General features: G+C 38.0%; 2 protein-coding genes across 40 annotated transcripts in view; one reads left to right on the top strand and one right to left on the bottom strand.

Moving 5' to 3' along the window:
* Positions 1–20,943, bottom strand: part of LOC126946324 (cytochrome c oxidase subunit 7B, mitochondrial) — a 1,159,743-nt gene that overhangs the window by 372,966 nt on the left and 765,834 nt on the right. Inside the window, exon 1 of one of the 31 annotated variants that reach the window (XM_050776496.1) lies at positions 5,273–5,276. The exons of the other annotated variants lie outside the window; for them this stretch is intronic. The gene's annotated coding sequence lies outside the window, so the exon portion shown is untranslated. Of the gene's footprint in view, positions 1–5,272; positions 5,277–20,943 lie in introns of those variants that run through there. 31 annotated transcript variants of the gene reach the window in all.
* ATRX (ATRX chromatin remodeler) overlaps positions 1–20,943 on the top strand; it is a 283,723-nt gene that overhangs the window by 256,109 nt on the left and 6,671 nt on the right. For all 9 annotated transcript variants that reach the window (XM_050776271.1, XM_050776280.1, XM_050776277.1 and 6 more), the window contains 4 exons: positions 9,825–9,974; positions 10,838–10,963; positions 11,707–11,802; positions 12,290–12,418. In XM_050776271.1, the coding sequence (XP_050632228.1) occupies positions 9,825–9,974; positions 10,838–10,963; positions 11,707–11,802; positions 12,290–12,418 (501 nt within the window). The remainder of the gene's footprint in view (positions 1–9,824; positions 9,975–10,837; positions 10,964–11,706; positions 11,803–12,289; positions 12,419–20,943) is intronic.

The following is a 20,943-nucleotide window of genomic DNA, read 5'->3' as shown; positions in this document are numbered from 1 at the left end:
TTGTGATATGGATAGATTGCAAATGTTTTCTTCCATTTTGTAGGTTGTCTGTTCACTCTGATGATCGTTTCTTTTGTTGTGCAAAAGCTTTTTAGTTTAATTAGATCCCATTTGTCAATTTTGGCTTCTGTTGCAGTTGCTTTTGGTGTTTTTCTCATGAAATTTTTGCCCATGCCTATATCCTGAATGGTATTGCCTAGATTTTCTTCTGGGGTTTTTATAGTTCGGGGTTTTACATTTCAGTCTGTAATCCATCTTGAGTTAAACTTTGTATATGGTGTAAGGAAGGGTTCTGGTTTCAGTTTTCTGCATATGGCTTGCCTGTTCTCCTATCACCACTTATTAAATAGGGAATCCTTTCCCCATTGCTCGTTTTGGTCAGGTTTGTCAAAGAGCAGATGGCCGTAGGTGTGTGGTCTTATTTCTGGGTTCTCTATTCTAATCCATTGGTCGATGTGTCTGTTTTTGTACAAGTACCATGCTGTTTTGGTTACTGTAGACTTGTGGTATAGATAAAATCAGGTAGCATGATGCCTCCAGCTTTGTTCTTTTTGCTTAGGATTCATTGGCTATTTGGGCTCTTTTTTGGTTCCATACGAATTTTCAAATAGTTTTTTTTTCTTTCTAATCCTGTGAAGAATTGTCAGTGGTAGTTTAATGGGAATAGCATTGAATCTGTAAGTTACTTTGGGAAGTATGGCCATTTTCACAATACTGATTCTTCCTATCTATGAGCATGGAATGTTTCTTTATTTGCTTGTATCCTCTCTGATTTCTCTGAGCAGTGGTTTGTTGTTCTCCTTGAAGAGGTCCTTTGCTTCCCCCTTGCTAGCTGTATTCCTAGGTATTTTATTCTCTCTGTAGCAATTGTGAATGGGAGTTTATTCATGATTTGGCTCTCTGCTTGCCTGTTGTTGGTGTATAGGAATGCTAGTAATTTTTACACATTGATTTTATATCCTGAGAATTTGCTGAAGTTTCTTATCAGCTTAAGAAGCTTTTGGGCTGAGACAGTGAGGTTTTCTAGCCATAGGAACATGTCATATGCAAACAAAGATAATTTGACTTCCTCTCTTCCTATTTGAATACGGTTTATTTCTTTCTCTTGCCTGATTGCCCTGGCCAGGACTTCCAATACTATGTTGAGTAAGGGTGGTGAGAGAAGGCATCTTTGTCTTGTGCCAGTTTTCAAGGGGAATGGTTCCAGCTTTTGCCCATTCAGTATGATATTGGCCATGGGTTTGTCGTATATTGCTCTTATTATTTTGAGGTATGTTCCTTCAATGCCTAGTTTATTGAGAGTTTTAAACAATGAAGGCATGCTCAATTTTATTGAAGAAGTTTTTTGCATCTATTGAGATAACCATGTGGTTTTTGTGTTTAGTTCTGTTTATGTGATGAATCACATTTATTTATTTGTGTATGTTGAACCAACCTTGCAATCCAGGCATGACACCAGCTTGCTCGTGGTAGATAAGCTTTTTGATGTGCTGCTTGTTGCATTTTGCCAGTATTGTATTGAGGATTTTTTTGCATCAATGTTCATCAAGGATATTGGCCTGAAGTTTTCTTTTTTTGTTGTTGTATCTCTGCCAGGTTTTCATATCAGGGTGATGCTGGCCTCATAGAATGAGTTATGGAGGAGTCCTTCCTCTGTAATTTTTGGAATAGTTTCAGTATTCAGCTCCTCTTTGTACCTGTGGTAGAATTCGGCTGTGAATCCATCTGGTCCTGGGCTTTTTTTGGATGGTAGGCTATTTATTACTGCCTCAATTTTGGAACATGTTACTAGTCTATTCAGAGATTCAGTTTCTTCCTGGTTCAGTCTTGGAGGGTGTGTTTGTCCAAGAAATTGTCCGTTTCTTTTGGATTTTCTAGTTTTTGTGCGTAGAGGTGTTTATATTATTCTCTGATGGTGGTTTGCATTTCTGTGGGGTCAGTGGTGATGTCCCCCTTGTTTCTGATTTTATTTGATTCTTCTTTCTTTTCTTCATTAGCCTAGCTAGCAGTCTATCTATTTTATTAATTTTTTTTAAGAAATCACCTCCTGAATTCATTGATTTTTTTTTTTAATGGATTTTCCATGTGTCTGTTTCCTTCAGCTCAGCTCTGACCTTAGTTATTTCTTGTCTTCTGCTAGCTTTGGGGTTTGATTTCTCTTGGTTCTCTAGTTCTTTTAGTTGAGATGTTAGGTTGTTAACTTGAGATCTTTCTAGTTTTGTTTTTTTGTTTGTTTGTTTTGAGATGGAGTCTTGCTCTGTTGCCCAGGCTAGAGTATAATGGCACGATCTCAGCTCACTCCAACCTCCGCCTCTTGGGTTCAAGGGATTCTCCTGCCTCAGCCTCCCAAGTAGCTGAGATTACAGGCGCCTGCCACCACACCTCGCTAATTTTTTTGTATTTTTAGTAGAGATGGGGTTTCACCATGTTGGTCAGGCTGGTCTCGAACTACTGACCTCAAGTGATCCACCCACCTCGGCCTCCCAAAGTGCAGGGATTACAGGCATGAGCCACTGCGCCCAGCCTTTCTAGCTTTTTGATGTGGGCATTTTAGTGCTATAAATTTCTCTCCCAGAGATTCTGATATGTTTTCTCTTTGTTCACATTAATTTCAAAAATCTTCTTGATTTCTACCTTAATTTCATTATTTATCCAAGAGTCATTAAGGAGCAGGTTGTTCAATTTCCATGTAGTTGTATGGTTTTGAGTGGATTTCTTATTCTTGAGTTCTAATTTGCTTGCACTGTGGTCTAAGAGACTGTTATGATTTCAGTTCTTTTGCATTTGCTGAGGAGTATTTTCCTATTATGTGATAAATTTTAGAGTATGTGTTGTGTGGCAGTGAGAAGAATGTATATTCTGTTGTTTTTGGGTGAAGAGTTCTGTAAGTATCTATCGGGTCCACATGATACAGAGCTGAGTTCAGGTCCTGAATATCTTTGTTAATTTTCTGTCTCAATGATCTAATATTGTCAGAGGGGTGTTAAACTCTCCCACTATTATTGTATGGGAGTCTGATTCTCTTTATAGGTCTCTAAGAACTTGCTTTATGAATTTGGGTGCTCCTATATTGTGTGTGTATATATTAAGGATAGTTAGCTCTTCTTGACGAATTGAACCCTTTACCATTATGTAATGCCTGTCTTTGTCTTTTCTGATCTTTGTTGTATTAAAGTCTGTTTTGTCAGAAACTAAGATTGCTACCCCTGCTTTTTCCTGTTTTCCATTTGCTTGGTAAATTCTCTTGTGTCCCTTTATTTTCAGCCTGTGGGTGTCTTTGCACATGACATGGGTCTCTTGAAGACACCATACCAATGGGGCTTGACTGTTTATCCAACTTGCCATTCTGTGTCTTTTAATTTAGGCAGTTAGCCCATTTCCATTTTAAGTTAGTACTGTTATGTGTGAATTGGATCCTGTCATCATGATGCTAGCTGGTTATTTTGCAGACTTGTTTGTGTGGTTGCTTCATAGTGTCACTGGACTGTGTACTTCAGTGTATTTTTTAGTGGCTGATAATGGTTTTTTCTTTCCATATTTAGTGCTTCCTTCAGGACCGCTTGCAAGGCAGGCCTGCTAGTGATGAATTCCCTCAGAATTTGCTTGTCTAAAAAGGATCTTATTTCTCCTTTGCTTGTGAAGCTTAGTTTGGCTGGATATGAAATTCTGGGCTGGAATTTCTTTTCTTTAAGAATGTTGAATATTGGCCCCTAATCTCTTCTGGCTTACAGGTTTTTCGCTAAGAGGTCTGCTGTTAGTCTGATGGGCTTCCTTTTGTGTAAGTGACCTGGCCTTTCTCTCTGGCTGCCCTCAACATTTTTTCTTTCATTTCGACCTTGGAGAATCTGATGATTATGTATCTTGGGGTTGATCTTCTCATGGAATATCTTACTGGGGTTCTCTGCATTTCCTGAATTTGAATTTTGGCCTGTCTTGCTAGGTTGTGGAAGTTCTCCTCGATGATATCCTGAAGTATGTTTTCCAGCTTGGTTCCATTCTCCCTGTCAGTTTTAGGGACCCCAGTCAGTCGTAGATTTGGTCTCCTTACATAATCCCATAATTCTCAGAAGTTTTGTTCATTCCTTTTCATTCTTTTTTCTCTATTCTTGTCTGCCTGTCTTATTTTAGAAAGATAGTCTTCCAGTTCTAAGATTCTTTCCTCACCTTGGTCTCTTCTGCTATTAATTGCATTGTGAAGTTTGATTGCATTGTGACGTTCTCGTGTTGTGTTTTTCAGCTCCATCAGGTTGGTTATGTTCCTCTCTAAACTGACTATTCTTGCTATACGCTCCTGTATTGATTTATCATGATACGTAGCTTCTTTGCCTTGGGTTAAAACATGCTTTTTTAGCCCAGCAAAATTTGTTATTACTCACCTTCTGAAGCGTATTTCTGTTACTTCATCCTTCTCAGCCTCAGCCCAGTTCTGTGCTCTTGCTGGAGAGGTGTTGCAGTCATTTGCAGAAGAAAAGGCACTCTGGGTTTTTGAGTTTTCAGCGTTTTTGCATTGATTGTTTCTCATCTTTGTGGGCTTATCTACCTTTGATCCTTGAGGTTGCTGCCCTTTGAATGGGTTTTTTTTTTCCGGGGCCTTTTTTTTTTTTTGGTTGTTGTTGACATTGCTGTTGTTTTCTGTTTGTTTGTTTTTCTTTTAACAGTCACGCCACTCTACTGTAGGGCTCCTGTGGTTAGCTGGGGGTCTGCTCCAGACCCCAGTTTCTTCTGCCTCTCCCGCACCTGCAGGAGGCGGCTGGCGACTCGCACTGGAAGATCTCACCCAGTCAGGAGGGATGGGATCAGGGACCCACCCAATGAAACAGTCTGGTTGCTTCTTGGTAGAGCAGGTGTGTTGCACTGGGGTTTTTTCCTCTGTACCACCTTTGTTCTCCATAGCCAGCAAGCTGGAATGGCTGATTTAACGGAAGCACAGAGATGGCCGCTGGCCCTCCCCTGGGGAGCTCCCTCCCATGGAGATATCAGATCTCTGTCTGCAGGAGTGGGTCGGGGCCTGTCACATAAACAGTCTGGCTACAATCTGGCAAGGCGGCTGCACTATGCCTTGTGGGGGGCGGGGGCGGTGCTCCTGGCTGGGTGATCTGCACTCTCCACAACGGACAGGCTGGAACAACTGAGTCCCCAGAAACCACAGAGATATCAGCCGCCCCTCCCCGCTACCCCCAGCTCCCTCCCAGCGAGAGATCAGATCTCTGACCCTGCATAGTAAGTCCTACTCAGTTTGGAGTGGGTCCGTCTGGTTAAAGAAGCGGTCTGGCCCCCTTATCTGGCAAGGCCACTGCACTGTGCTGTGGGCGGCCCCTCCTCCTCTGGGCTGTGCCCACTCTTCACAGCTGGCAGGCTGGATTGGCTATTTCCCCTGAATTGCAGAGATGGTGACCGCCCCTCCCCCTGGAACTTGGTCTTGTCTCAGGCGGACTTCAGCCCTCTGCTGTTGGCTAGCTGGGATTCCAAGTCTGTGAGGTGCGATGGAAATGGGGCCTGCCGAGCCATGCTGCTTGGCTCCCTGTATTCAGACCCCTTCCTAGGGATGTATATGGATGGATTTTATGCCTTGGCAGGGATCCCGTGGCAGGAGTATGCAAAATTCCTGGGTCTCTGTGTGCGCCTGAGCTGCTGTTTTGCCGAGCCTCCACACAGCTCTGTGTATCAGACCCAAGATCCTGGTGGAATGGGTTCACAAGGGGATCTCCTGCTCCACATGTTGCAAAGATCCATCGGAGAAGCCTGGCTTCCTGAGCGGGTTGCACACTCACTCACTGCCTTCCCTGGCTGGGGATGGGAGTTCCTTTTGCTCTACGTGGCTCCTGGATGGGCCATAGCCCCCCCGCACCTTCTCCTTGCTCTCTGTGCTTTTTGCCTATTCAGTCCCAATGTAAGAACCTGAATATTTCATTTGAAGGTGTTGGATTCATTCACCCCTTTTCATGCCTCCCTGTGAGTGCCACAGACCACAGCTGCTTCTCATCAGCCATCTTGCCATTTGTCCAATTCCATTTTTATGCAAAGGTGTGTGTGTGTGTGTAAATGTGTGGAGGAATACATAACAAATGTTACTGGTAGTTATTTCCTGGTTTTGTAATTGGATGTTAGTATTGTTTGCATTTTGTTTTGTTTGGTTCTTTGAAAAGAGGGATTACAGTAGCCAGGATGGAGGTAATGTTTTAGGCAAAAAATCTGAAACTTTCTAGGATAGAAAACAAACAAATTCACATGTACTTTTCCTGTGACTTACATTGGCATTTCAGTTGACTAGCAAGTCAAAAGGAAAGTTATTGCATGGTTAAAGGCTGAACCTTCACCATAACCTGACCTTAGACAGTCATGTCTGACTTGATAGGATAGGTTTTAAATCTAGAATTAGTGGAGTGAATACATTAAAGGGGTTTAGAAATGACGTTTCTCAAAAATAAGTATCTCCTGAAGATGCAAATGGTAAAACAGTACGTGGTATTATTTTCAGGTATAGTATAAGCATGAACTGGCCTTTCACAAGTTTGTCTTGAGACTTGTTTTTTCAGTTTTTATGTTTTCTTTTATTAAATTAACATGCTTGTTTTAAAAAGTTCAAAAAGTACAAAAGTGCAGGCCGGGTTCAGTGACTCATGCCTGTAATCCCAGCACTTTGGGAAGCCGAGGCGGGTGGATCACTTGAGGTCAGGAGTTCGAGACCAGCCTGGCCAACTTGGTGAAACTCCATCTCTACTAAAAATACAAAAATTAGCCAGGCATGGTAGCGGGTGCCTGTAGTCCCAGCTACTCGGAAGCTGAGGCAGGAGAATCGCTGGAACCTGGGAGGTGGAGGTTGCAGTGAGCACCACTGCACTCCAGCCCCGCAACAGAGCGAGACTCTGTCTCTAAATAAATAAATAAAAGTTAAAAAGTGCTAAAAGTAAGAAAATAGACGTAAGTTCCCCCTCCCCTGGAATCTTTCAGTGAATTATCTTTTTTTACCTAAGGGAATAGGTCTGGGAAGTAGAGGAACTATAAAGAAAACAGACATTCTTTGTGGTGTGATGGAATCATCACTGCATAGGAGCCAGGAAATTTAGTTTCCAGTCCCAGGTAGTCCTTAGCTGTGTAATCGGAAAAAGTTACTTTGCCTCTCTGGGCTTCAATTTCTACTAATTCCATGATGATACATTTGGACTTAGAAAATGCTAAGGACTGACTTAATAAAGCTTTCCTGGTATCTCAGACATTTTTTAAAAGGCTGTATATGAGTTTGTGTATATGTTTATGTGTATATGCGTTTCTGGAAAGGCTTCCCCTCCAACCATTAAAGACATAATTAATGTTATAAATTGTGGTGTTTAAAATTGAGAAATAAATACCGCACTTGACAGTGTTTATTTCCAAAGAATTGGGTGTTTTCATGCTTTTGTTTATTCCTGCTATTTTCATATCATCCTGTTACACACGTGAGCAGAGAGAGTATCATCCATATTTAATTTACAGTCATAGCTAGATAAGTTATTATCCAGTGTTATTGAAAGAATCAGTGGCATAGATAGAAATGAATTCGTTCCTAGTATACAGTTTTCTTGGCCTTTCTCTCATCCAGATTGCTTTCTTAGAGAAATGAACTGATCTGACTATGATTAAGATCATTTATTGCTACACAGAAGTAAAATTAGAGATTATCCATAGAACATTTTAATCTTGTAATTTATTTGGTGTGTTGTAGAACAGCTGACTTTTCTCATTGTATTTGGTAAATGTACTAAAAATGTTAGTCAATGTTATCTGGTTTTATTATTTTATCTCTCTCTTGAGTCGTGTTTGGCATGTATGTGTTGGGGGAGTGAGCGTAGGAGTTACACATTTAAGAAAGCCCTATCTTTTAGTAGAATAAATTAATGCAGATTGGCCTGTCTTCCTGCCTGCCTGGTCAGTAACAGTGGACTTTGGAGATTGATCTAGTGATGATAAACCTATTGTATGTGGCATAAGCCAGAGAAGTCAGCTTTGATCACAGGTTTCTACACTGGCGTGAGAGAGAAGCATTTAGTTAACATTTCAAATTTCAAAGTAACTAAGCCTGTTAGCATCCATGTATTCTACCAGTAGACTTTATTGGGTCCTCTCATTTGTATGGTCTTTTATTGTTTTTTGTTTTCAACAAAGGAAATAGCACACACATACATCTCAAAATGGATTATACCTGTTGTAATCTCAGTATTTTGGGAGGTCAAGGTGGGAGGATCACTTGAGGCCAGGAGTTTGAAACCAGCCTGGGAAACATACTGAGATCCTATGTCTACAGAATTTTTAAAATTAGCCAGGTACAGTGGTGTGCACCTGTAGTCCTAGCTACTCGGGAGGCTGAGGCAGGAGAATCACTTGAGCCCAGGAGTTCAAGGCAGCAGTGAACTGTGATCAAACCACTGCACTCCAGCTTGGGTGACAACATGGGACCCTATCTAAAAAAAATAAAATAAAATAAACAAGAATTGTAAAGTCTCTATTATGGTTATATCTATTAAGAAAATCAGTTCTGTTAAGAAAGGAAATAATTGATGAAAAATGTTTATTGGGTTAGCAAGATAAAAAGTTGTTTACAAGATATTAAATATCAGAATATTTGGAATTAGTGTATTTGCTATTGTATAGAAAAAAAAAGACTTAGGGCCTCATGATTTGAATTTTTCATCTTGAGTTATTTAATACACATTTGAGTTCCTACCACTTTTTGGACCCTATACTCAACGTGTGTAAAGGCATAATTATTTTCAAATGTGGGCTTTGTCTATGCAAAAATTTATGAGTGCATTAAGCATCACTAGATGCAGATTAAATTTGAATTCAGTGTGCTATATATGTACCTCCACTACCTTCATTTGATCAGTAATTATGTCCCTTCACTAAATTCACACTCAATTTAGAAAGTGTGTTCTAGGAAAACTTGTTAAAAGCTATGGAAAATCCTTCTGTAAAGTGAATTAATTTGCCTTTTATAGATCCAGGTTTTCTTATGTGATTTCTTAATGAACAACTTGTGAATATTTTAAATTTATTAAAAGTAACGTATCTGTAATTCACGTTAAACCCCCACCCCATCTATCTTTGTGTCTCACTCTCACAGTCATAATTACACAGAGCAGGAGTTTAGTGTTCTTACTGAGTATATAAATGATCCCAATTTTTTATAATCTTAAAAGATTGGCTTAAGATACCATGATTTCTTTAAAATATATATACTATGATAATAAATCAAAAAATGTATCAATTTAAATTTGACCCATGGCTCTTTACAGTGTAATTTAACATTTGACCTTCCTGCAGTTGAAGTATAAGGGCTATATGTTTCAGTTAAACTGTCCTATAACTGTTTAGATTAATTTAGATTAGATTTTTGTTAACATAGTGGTTGGCAGCTAAAATGATTGTGAAAATAAAGTTGTTTATTATGTATAAATAGGAGTAGCCTTGATTTCTAGCACAGGCATCCAATATCATCACTAATTTAAGCAGACTTATGTTAGCATTTATCAACTCAGAATTAAGCACAAAATAAAATGCATGTGAAAAAAAAATGTTAAGTTGGTGGAAGGACCTTGAAATCTGAAAACTAGTAATTAAAAAAAAATTGAATGCCTAAAACATACTGTATAAACATGAAAGTCTTACATAAGAGACTGGTGTTACATGTTTTGTTGCTGTTTTTTAGGTAATCTGTCATATATATCAGAAATATATATGTAGCAATCAGGTTTTAGTTTCTAGTACAGTTGGCCATAGAACTATGGAGGTATTATACTATCCAGAGGGGAAAAATAATTGTCTCTTATTTCAACCCCTCTAAACAGGATACCATACTTGCAGAACTCCTTCAGATACATAAGGAACACATTGTAGGATATCATGAACATGATTCTCTTTTGGACCACAAAGAAGAAGAAGAGTTGACTGAAGAAGAAAGAAAAGCAGCTTGGGCTGAGTATGAAGCAGAGAAGAAGGTAGTTGATGCAAAATGCGTTTTCGTTTTTGTTATGTTAGTGATTTGAAAGAGCAATGAAGAAGAAAAGGGTCACATTTGAAACAGGTAATAATAATATAGTGGGTTTTAGGAACACAGTCCCCAGTTACAAGAATCCCTTTATGGGCTGGTTTCAGCTACCTTTGGTGGTAGAGTAGGAGGAGGAGACAGAAGAAAACAGTTTACACTTAAAGAGTAGTAACCCCATTTGTGGTTAGTATTTGTTGAATTGAGAGATGAGTGGGAATCCATATATTTAGCACCACGAACCTCCCATCAGTACCCTCTCTGTAGTAACAAACATATAGGAGCTTAGTGTTTGGAGGTTGTAGTAAATGTAGCTTTGCATGTATACCATGAAATCTAAATTTTGGCTGAATATCAGAACACAAAAATATTTCATTATTAGAAATTAATGCCATTTGCTCCAGCAGCAGCTTTATTTAAGATCCTTCTATGTCTGTTTTAAACATCAACCCACTTGAGCAAAAGTGTGCCTGAGCATGAGAAACCTTATCCTAATACCTGAATCCTTTTCAAACTCCTAACTTATTGTACCAAACCTCTTTAACATTAATGTGATGTTCAGAGTCTCATCAGAATTCTTTTGAGTTGCCCGCATTCTGTGGGAATTATCATAAAAAAAAGTACACCTTTAGGGGTTAAAACTTTCCATGTAATAAGATCTTGGTTTCGGGTGAAAAGGGTGTTTTGTTTGTGTGTGGAAGAGTGTTAATAATTTCCTGGATCTGAGAATGTGGATTCTTTTCTAAACCAGTAGGTGATGTAGAATTTCAAGTTTTAAATCACAATGTGAAAAGTGCGTAATTTTTTTGTTTTTAGGGACTGACCATGCGTTTCAACATACCAACTGGGACCAATTTACCCCCTGTCAGTTTCAACTCTCAAACTCCTTATATTCCTTTCAATTTGGGAGCCCTGTCAGCAATGAGTAATCAACAGCTGGAGGTGAGTTGTGAAGTACAAAAGTAGTTTAACATGAATTAAAGGCAGTTTCAAGTGCCTTGTTGTTGAGGGTTCATTCTCCAAAAGATTACCCCTGAATAGACCAATAAATTTTTATTTTATTTGTTGACTGTTTTGAACCAACATAATGTTGTAAAATGTGGTTTGTTCAGAGCACAAAGGAATCAGTCGGTGAATTAATGTAGTTTGAATTATTTTAATTAAGAAACAATAGGGCTGCTGACTGGCTTGGGAAGTAGCACCTTCTTCAGTTATAAAATATTTATAATAAATTGCTATCTTACTGTTTGAAAGTAAGATAAATATACTCATTAATTTCTATTCAAGTGCATTATAGATGTACAATTAAATATATAATGCCCAATATTATGAAATAAATGATTTAAAGCTAGAATCAATTGTAAATTAAATAGGAAAGATTGGATTTTTATTATACCAATAATGACTTAATTGAATCTGAAACACATTATAAAATGTGCTTATGGATTCATCTAAATTATTAAATTATTGGTGTGATAAAACTCAAACTTTTAATCTTCCTAACAAGACTCTTTGAGCATTGGTATGTTTTATTCCACTTTATTGATACTGAATTTTTCTGTTGTCTTCAATTATTTAAAGAGTTTTAAAACCAAATGCTATAAATTGGCAAATGGAAGGATTCCTATACTTTAACACTATGCTGTCTTTCTGCCTTATATAACTTATTTCTTGCATTCTTCTAGGACCTCATTAATCAAGGAAGAGAAAAAGTTGTAGAAGCAACAAACAGTGTGACAGCAGTGAGGATTCAACCTCTTGAAGATATAATTTCAGCTGTAGTAAGCTAATTGGCAATTGTCTTATTCCAACCTCAAATTTGTGCCCTCTACCCCCTACTGCCATTTTTAAAAATTTTTAATTGTTTCCATCTTATAAATTGATTTGCAATAGTAAAATACTGGTAAAATGGATGGATAATAGTGCCAAACGGTAACCCAGCAATTTTACATAGATGTTGGCACAAAAGAGAAATGGATAAAATGTAAGAATTGAGAAATCAAACATGGAAATGTATGCGTTGTTTACATAAACATTTTAATTACCAGTTGCACAAATTAAATCTAAATTATTGTTTCATTCCAGAGATAGCCAGCCCAGGTATAGCAGTGAACAACTTAATACCCTGTTTTGCATCATGCTTTTCTTTAGAAAAGAATAAAGGAAAGCGGGGGGGACCTTGGAAAATCCCAAATATCTTAAAATACTTTAATTATTTTTTCTTCAATTGTACAGTAATAAGGAGTAAATAGAAAATTTTTCTTTTAGTGGAAGGAGAACATGAATCTCTCAGAGGCCCAAGTACAGGCGTTAGCATTAAGTAGACAAGCCAGCCAGGAGCTTGATGTTAAACGAAGAGAAGCAATCTACAATGATGTATTGACAAAACAACAGATGGTAAGAATTCTGACTTCTGACTATTTCTAGGTTATGTTTAATTTTCTTGAATTTATAATAATAAGTTTGTATGACATCTACATCAGTAATTATTCCTACTATGGAGGGATGGATAGTCATTGATAATTCTGGAAGAAATGTAAAAAACCCGGGAATGTCAAGTAAAAGTAATATATTTTGTTACAAAAATGCAACAGCTACCTAAATGGGAATCCTTGAAGTTTACATAGGATCTAGTCCATATAATTTTATTTCTCATATATTCTGAACATCTACATAGGAATTTTTGCCAGAGTTTTACCACATTTGCCATTTGTATTTTATTTAACTTTTAATTTTTGTGAGTATATAATAGGTATATATATTTTTGGGGCACATAAGGTATATTGATACAGGTATACAGTGCATAATAATCACATCAGGGTAAAGGATATCTATCACCTCAAGCATTTATCCTTTCTTTGTGTTATAAACAATCCAGTTATACTCTTCTAGTTATTTTTAAATGTGCAATAAATTATTTTTGACTGTAGTTACCCTGTTGTGGTATCAAATACTAGATCTTATTCATTCTAACTATACTTTTGTACCTATTAACTAACCATCCCCCATTACCCCAGTCCCTGCTACCCTTCGCAGCCATTCTATTTTCTATCCCCATTCAATTGTTTTAGTTTTTAGCTTCCAGAAATAAGTGAGAACATGTGAACTTTGTCTTTCTATGCCTGGCTTATTTCACTTAACATAATGATCTCCAGTTCCATGCATGTTATTGCAAATGGCAGTACCTCGTTCTTTTTTATGGCTGAATAGTACTCCATTGTGTATATGTACCATGTATTCTTTGTTCATTCATCTGTTGGTTGATACTTAGGTTGCTTCCAAGTCTTAATATTGTAAACAGTGCTACAATAAACATGAGAGTGCAGATACCTCTTCAATATACTGATTTCCTTTCTTTTGGGTATAGACCTAGCAGTGGGATTGGTGAATCATATAGTACCTCTATTTTTAGTTTTCTGAGGAACCTCCAAACTGTTCTCCATAGTGCTTGTATTAATATACGTTGCTAACAACAGTGTACGCAAATTCCCTTTTCTCCACATCCTCACCAATATTAATTATTGCCTGTCTTTTGGATAAAGGCCATTTTAACTGGGGTAAGATGATATTTCATTGTCTTTTTTGTTTGTTTGGTTGGTTGGTTTTCTAGAGACAAGGTCTCACTATATTTCCCAGGCTGGTCTCAAACTCTTGGTCTTAAGCAATCCTCCGACCTCAGCCTCCCAAAGTGTTTGGATTACAGGTGTGAGGACCATGCCCAGCCTCTCATTGTAGTGTTGATTTGCATTATCTAATGATTGATGATGTTGAGTACCTTTTCTTGTGCCTGTTTGCCATTCATATGTCTTCTTTTGAGAAATGTTTGCCCATTTTTAAATCTGATTATTAGATTTCTTTTTCTATGCAGTTGTTTCAGCTCCTTATATATTCTGGTTATTAATCCCTTGTCAATTGGAAGGCTTGCAAATATTTTCTCGCATTCTGTGGGTTGTCTCTTCGCATTGTTGATTGTTTCCTTTGCTATGCAGAAGCTTTTTAACTTAATGGTATCCTGTTTGTCCATTTTTTCTTTGGTTGCCTGTACTTGTGAGATATTACTCAAGAAATCCTTGCCAGTTCAATGTCCTGGACAGTTTGCCCAATGTTTTTCTGTAGCGGATTCATAGTTTGAGGTCTCAGATTTAAGTCTTTAATTCATTTTGATTTGAATGTTGTATATGGCAAGAGATAGGGGTCTTTTTTCATTGTTCTGTGTATGGATATCCAGCTTCCACAGCACCATTTATGAATGAGACTGTCCTATCTCCAATGCATGTTCATGGCACCTGTGCCACAAATGAGTTCACTGGTGTGTGGATTTGTTTCTGGGTTCTGTCTTCTGTTCTCTTGGTCTGTGTGTCTGTTTGTATGCCAGTACCATGCTGTTTTGGTTACTGTAGCTCTATAGTATAATTTGAAGTCAGGTAATATGATTCCCCCAGTTTTGTTCTTTTTGCTCACTACAGCTTTGCCTATTCTGGGTCTTTTGTGGTTCCATGAAAATTTCAGGATTTTTTTTTTTTATTTCTGTGAAGAATGTCATTGGTATATTGAGAGGGATTGCATTGTATCTATAGATTGCTTTGGGTATATGGACATTTTAACAATGTTAATTTATCCAATTCATGAACATGGAATATCTTCTCATTTTTTTGTCCCCTCTTCCATTTCTTTCATCAGCATTGTGTAGTTTTCGTTGTAGACATCTTTCACTTTCGTTAAGTTTATTCCTAGATATTTAATTTTGACTGTGGCTACTGTAAATGGAATTATTTTCTCAATTTCTTTTTCAGATTATTCACTGCTGGCATTTAGAAATGCTGCTGATTTTGTATGCTGCCACTTTACTAAGTTTGTTTATCAGTTCTAAAATATTTTTGGTGTAGTCTTTAGGTTTTTCCAAATACCAGATCATATCATTTGCAAACAGGATAATTTGACTTCTTCTTTTCCAACTGGAATGCCCTTTATTTCTTTCTCTTGTCTGATTGCTCTAGCTATGACTTCCAGAACTATGTTGAATAACAGTGGTAAAAGCTGGCGTCCTTGTTGTGTTCCAATTTTTAGAGGAAACTCTTTCACTTTTTTCCCCATTGAGTATGATACTGGCTGTGAATCTGTCAATATATGGGTTTTATTGTGTTGAGGTATGTTCCTTCTATAACCGGTTTTTTGAGGATTTATATCATGAAGGGATGTTGAATATTATCAAATGTTTTTTCAGCATCAGTTGAAATTATCATATGGTTTTTGTCCTTCATTCTGTTATTTGATGTATCACGTTGATTGATTTGCATATGTTAAGTCATCCTTGAAGCCCTTGGATAAATCCCACTTGGTCATGTTCAACACCTTTTTAATGTGTTATTGAATTGTGTTTACTAGTATTTTGTTGCGGATTTTTGCATGAATGTTTATCTCAGATATTGCCCTGTAGTTTTCTTTTTATGATGTGTCTGTCTGATTTTGGTATCAGGGTGTTACTGGCCTTATAGAATGTGTTTGAAGTATTCCCTCCTCCTCTCCTTGTCACAGTAGTTTGAGGAAGATTGGTATTAGTTCTTCTTTAAACGTTTGGTAAAATTCAGCAGTGAAGATATTGGTTTCCAGGCTTTTCTTTGCTGCAAGACTTTTTATTACAGCTCTAATCTCGCTACTTGTTACTGGTCTGTTTCAGATTTTGGATTTCTTAGTGTTTCAATCTTGGTAGATTGTATGTGTCTTGGAATTTATCCATTTCTTCTAGGTTTTCCAATTGTTTGCATGTAGTTTGTCATAGGACCCTCTAATGCTCCTTTGAATTTCTTTGGTATCAGTTTTAATATCTACTTTTTGATCTCTGATTTTATTTATTTGAATCTTCTTTTTTTTTGAGACGGAGTCTCGCTCTATCGTCCAAGCTGGAGTGCAGTGGCCCGATCTCGGCTCACTGCAAGCTCCACCTCCTGGGTTCACACCATTCTCCTGCCTCGGCCTCTCGAGAGCTGGGACTACAGGCACCCGCCACCACGCCCGGCTAATTTTTTGTATTTTTAGTAGAGACGGGTTTCACCATGTTAGCCAGGATGGTCTCGATCTCCTGACCTCGTGATCCGCCCGCCTCAGCCTCCCAAAGTGCTGGCATTACAGGCATGAGCCACTGCGCCCAGCCCCTTCTTTTTCTTAGTCTGGCTAATGGTTTGTCCATTTTGTTTATCTTCTCAAAAAAACCAACTTTGTATTTATTTCTGCACTGATCTTTATTATTTATTTTACTAATCTGGGGTTTTGTTTTCTTTTGTTTTTCTAGTTCTTTTTAAGATGCGTTGGTAGGTGTTTAATTGAAGTTTTTTTTCTTTTCTGATGTACGCACTTAGAGCTGTAAACTTTTCTCTTAGTAATGCCTTTGCTGTATCCCATAGGTTTTTGTATGTTGTGTTTCCTTTATCATTTGTTTTAAGAAAATTTTCAATTTTCCTCTTAATGTCTTATTTGACCCACTGGTCATTCAGGAGCATATTGTTCAATTTTCATGTGTTTATATAGTTTCAAAAATTCCTCTTGTTGTTGTTTTCTAGTTTTATTCCATGTGGTCAGAGAAGAAACTTGATATGATTTCATTTGTTTGAATGTTTTAAGACTTGTTTTGTGGCCTAATATATGGTCTTTCCTTGAGAATGATTTATGTGCCAAGGAAAAGAATGTATATTCTGTGACCATTGAATGAAAAATCCTGTAAATATCTATTTGGTCTATAGTGCAGAATAAGTCCATTGGTTTTTTTGTTGATTTTCTGTCTGGATGATCTGTCCAATGTGTAAAGTTGAGGTGTCGACGTCTTCAGCTATTATTATTTTGGGGTCTGTCTCTCTATTCAGCTCTAATAATATTTGCTTTTTTATATCTGGTGCTCCAGTGTTGGGTGCACATATATTTACAAATGACCATCTTTGTCTCTGTTTATATTTTTTGTCTTGAAATCTATTTTGTCTGATGTAAGTATTGCTAGTCCTGCTCTTTTTTGGTTTCCATTTTCATGAAATATCTTTTTTCATCCCTTTATTTTCACTTTATATGTGTCTTTATAGGTACAATGTATTTCTTATAGGAAACAGATGGTTGGGTCTTTTTTAAAAATCCATTCAGGTACTATATGTCTTTTGATTGTAGAGTTTAGTCCATTTATATTCACTGTTATTCTTTTTTTAAACTTTCATTTTAAGTTCATGGATACATGTACAGGTTTGTTATATAGGTAAATCTGTGTCATGGGTTTGTTGTGCAGATTATTTTGTCACCCAGGTATTAATCCTAGCACCCATAAGTTATTTTTCCTGATCATCTCCCTCCTCTCAGCCTCCAACCTCTGGTCAGCACCAGTGTCTGTTATTGCCCTCTATGTGTTCATGTGTTCTCATCATTTAGCTCCCACTTATTAGTGAAAACATGGTATTTGGTTTCCTGTTCCTGCATTAGTTTGCTAAGGATAATGGCCTCCAGCTCCATCCATGTTCCTGCAGAGGACATGATCTTGTACTTATTGTTAGGTTTATAAAGTATATTAATAAAATTAAATAAATAGATTGACAGCAGTCTTGAAGGTGTGTGCTGAGGTCTGGGCTCTAACCGAGAGTTAGAAAGTAGATTTTTGATCGCTGAGATTTCTAATAGTTGAGTCAGCTGCTGTTGGAATACGAAAAGCTCTAGTTGTCTATAACATGTTGAATTTGTCAGACTCTTTGTGATGAGCTGCATTCAATAAACCAAATGCAGAGGCAGTAGTAGCAGGCTATGGCTCTGCTAGCTGAGGTTTGGAAATCACAGGATGCAACATCTCAATTTTTGCTGTGGAACTTGATAATAGGGCATTCCATAATGAATGCCTTATAAGGGGACATGAGTACGAGTAGGCAGAGGGCACATGTATCTAGAGCTTCAGTCACTGTAGGTATCAGGAAGAAAGGCACATTTAGAATACACCTTTACACACATGGATTTTTTTTTTTACCCCTCCTGAACTTTTTCTTTATTTTTATTTTTTATTTCCACATTTTCTTTATCCAGTCTACCATTGATAGGCATTTAGCTTTATTCCATGTTTTTGCTTTTGTGGATAGTGCTGCAATGAACATATACAGTGTCATTATAATAGAACAATGTATATTCCTTTGAGTTTATACCTAGTAATAGGATTGCAGGGTTGAATGGTAGTTCTGTTTTTAGCTCTTTGAGGAACTGCCACACTGCTTTCCACAATGGATGAACTAATTAACACTCCCACCAACAGTGTATAAGCATTCCTTTTTCTCTACAACTCACCAGCATCTTTTGACTTTTTAATAATGGCCATTCTGACTGGTGTAAGGTATCTCATTGTGGTTTTGATTTGCATTTCTCTAATGATCAGTGATGTTGAGCTTTTTTTCATATGATTGTTGGCCATGTGCGTGTTTTCTTTTGCAAAGTGTCTGTTTATGTCCTTTGCCCACTTTTTAATGTGGTTGTTATTTTCCTGTATATTTATTTAAGTTCCTTATAGATAATGGTTATTAGTTGTTAGATGGATAGTTTGCAAAACTTTTCTGCAAATCTGTAGGTTGTCTCTCTACTCTGTCAATGGTTTCCTTTGCTGTGCAGAAGCTCTTTAGTTTAGTTGGATCTCATTTGTCCATTTTTGCTTTTGTTGCAATTGTTTTTGGCATCTTCATCATGAAATCTTTGCCCGTTCCTATATCCAGAATTATATTGCTTAGGTTGTCTTCCAGGGTTTTTATAGTTTTGGGGTTTACATTTAAGTCTTTAATGCATCTTGAGTTGATAATTTGTATATGGCGTAAGGAGGGGGTCCAGTTTATGGCTAGCCAATTACCCCAGCACTGTTTATTGAATAGGGAGTCCTTTCCCCATTACTTGTTTTTGTCAGCTTTGTCAAAGATCAGATGGTTGTAGGTGTGTGGCCTTATTTCTGAGCTCCCTATTCAGTTCCATTGGTCTGTGTGTGTTTTTTGTACCAGTACCACACTGTTTTGGTTACTGTAGCTCTGTAGTATAGTTTGAAGTTGTATAGCATAATGCCTCCAGCTTTGTTCATTTTGCTTAGGATTGCCTTGGCTATTCAGCCTTTTTTGTTGTTGTTGTTCCATATGAATTTTAAAATAATTTTGTCTAGTTTATGAAGAATATCATTAGTAGTTTGATAGGAATAGCATTGAATGTATAAATTGCTTTGGGCAATATGACCATTTCAACAATATTGATTCTTCCTATCCGTGAGCATGGAATGTTTTTCCATTTGTTTTGTCATCTCTAATTTCTTTGGAGTCTTGTACTCCAAAAGACTGTAGAGACCTTTTACCTCCCTGGTTAGCTGTATTCCTAGGTATTTTATTCTTTTTGTGGCGGTTGTGAATGGGATTGCATGCCTGATTTGCCTCTTTACTTGACTTTTGTTGGTGTGTAGGAATGCTACTGATTTTTGTACATTGATTTTGTACCCTGCGATATTGCTGAAGTTGTTTATCAGCTTACGAAGCTTTTTGGGCCAAGACTAGAGTTTTCTAGATACAGAATGATGTCATTTGCATACTGTGATAGTTTGACTTTCTCTCTTCCTATTTGGATGACCTTTATTTCTTTCTGTCACCTGATTGCTCTGCCCAGGACTTCTAATACTATGTTGAATAGGAGTGGTGATAGAGGGCATCCTTGTCTTGTGCCAGTTTTCAAGAGGAATATTTGCAGCTTTTGCCCATACATTATAATGTTGGCTGTGGGTCTCTTGCCGGAATTCCAGAGGCCCGAGGCAAGAGCCAGTTGCTTCTTGCCAGTTCAACTCACTCATTCCCCTGGAGTTCTTGTGGGCCAGGAACCAGTCCTGGTGTGCAGTAGCCCCATTCAGGATTCCCAGCTTCCTCCTCCTTCAACCAAGCTTCTGTGTCTTCCCTCCATCCACTCTCATTGCCTTGTCTCTGAAGATCTGTTAGGAGTGTGCCAGTCATCGTTGTCTTTCGGTGGCAGCTTTTCCACCTTGATGCATCTAGTCATCCATCTTGCCCAACCCCATTATTCTTTTTTTTTTTTTTTTTTGGAAACAGAGTCTCACTCTGTCACCCAGGCTGGAGTACAGTGGTGCAATCTGGGCTCACTGCAAGCTCCGCCTCCCAGGTTCACACCATTCTCCTCCCTCAGCCTCCCGAGTAGCTGGGACTACAGGCACCCACCACTACGCCGGGCTAATTTTTTGTATTTTTAGTAGAGACGGGCTTTCACCATGTTAACCAGGATGGTCTCAATCTCCTGACCTGTGATCCTCCCGCTCGGCGTCCCAAAGTGCTGGGATTACAGGCGTGAGCCACTGCGCCCAGCCTCCAACCCCATTATTCTTGATAAGTTAGGATAACTCCTGCCATTTTGTTATTTGTTTTCTGGTTGTTTTGTGATCCCTCTCTTCCTTCTTTTCTTCCTTCCTGTCTTCCTTTTAGTTAAGGCAATTTTCTGTGGTTGTATGTTTTAGTTTCTTTTTATTATTATTATTTTGAGATGGAGTTTCACTGTGTCACCCAGGCTGGAGTGCAGTGGCGTGATCTCAGCTTACTGCAATCTCTGCCTTCCGGGGTTTGAGCAATTCTCCTGCCTTAGCCTCCTAAGTAGCTGGAATTATAAGCACCCGCCACCACGCGCAGCTAATTTTTGCATCTTTACTAGAGACAGGGTTTCACCATGTTGACCAGGCTGGTCTTGAACTCGTGACCTCAGGTGATCCGCCCACCTTGGCCTCCCAAAGTGCTGGGATCACAGGCCTGAGCCACCGCGCCTGGTATGATTTCTTGCTGATAGTTTTTTGTTTATCTGTTGTATGTTTGTTTACTTGAAGTTCCCATGAGGCTTGCAAATAATATAATACATCATTTTAAGCTGATGATAACACTGATTGCATAAACAAG

The sequence above is a fragment of the Macaca thibetana genome, chromosome X, assembly GCF_024542745.1.
Source record: "Macaca thibetana thibetana isolate TM-01 chromosome X, ASM2454274v1, whole genome shotgun sequence".
In the NCBI taxonomy this organism is placed as follows: domain Eukaryota; kingdom Metazoa; phylum Chordata; class Mammalia; order Primates; family Cercopithecidae; genus Macaca; species Macaca thibetana.
The sequence above is the reverse complement of the archived record's forward strand: the minus strand, read 5'-3'. Positions and strand labels throughout refer to the sequence as shown.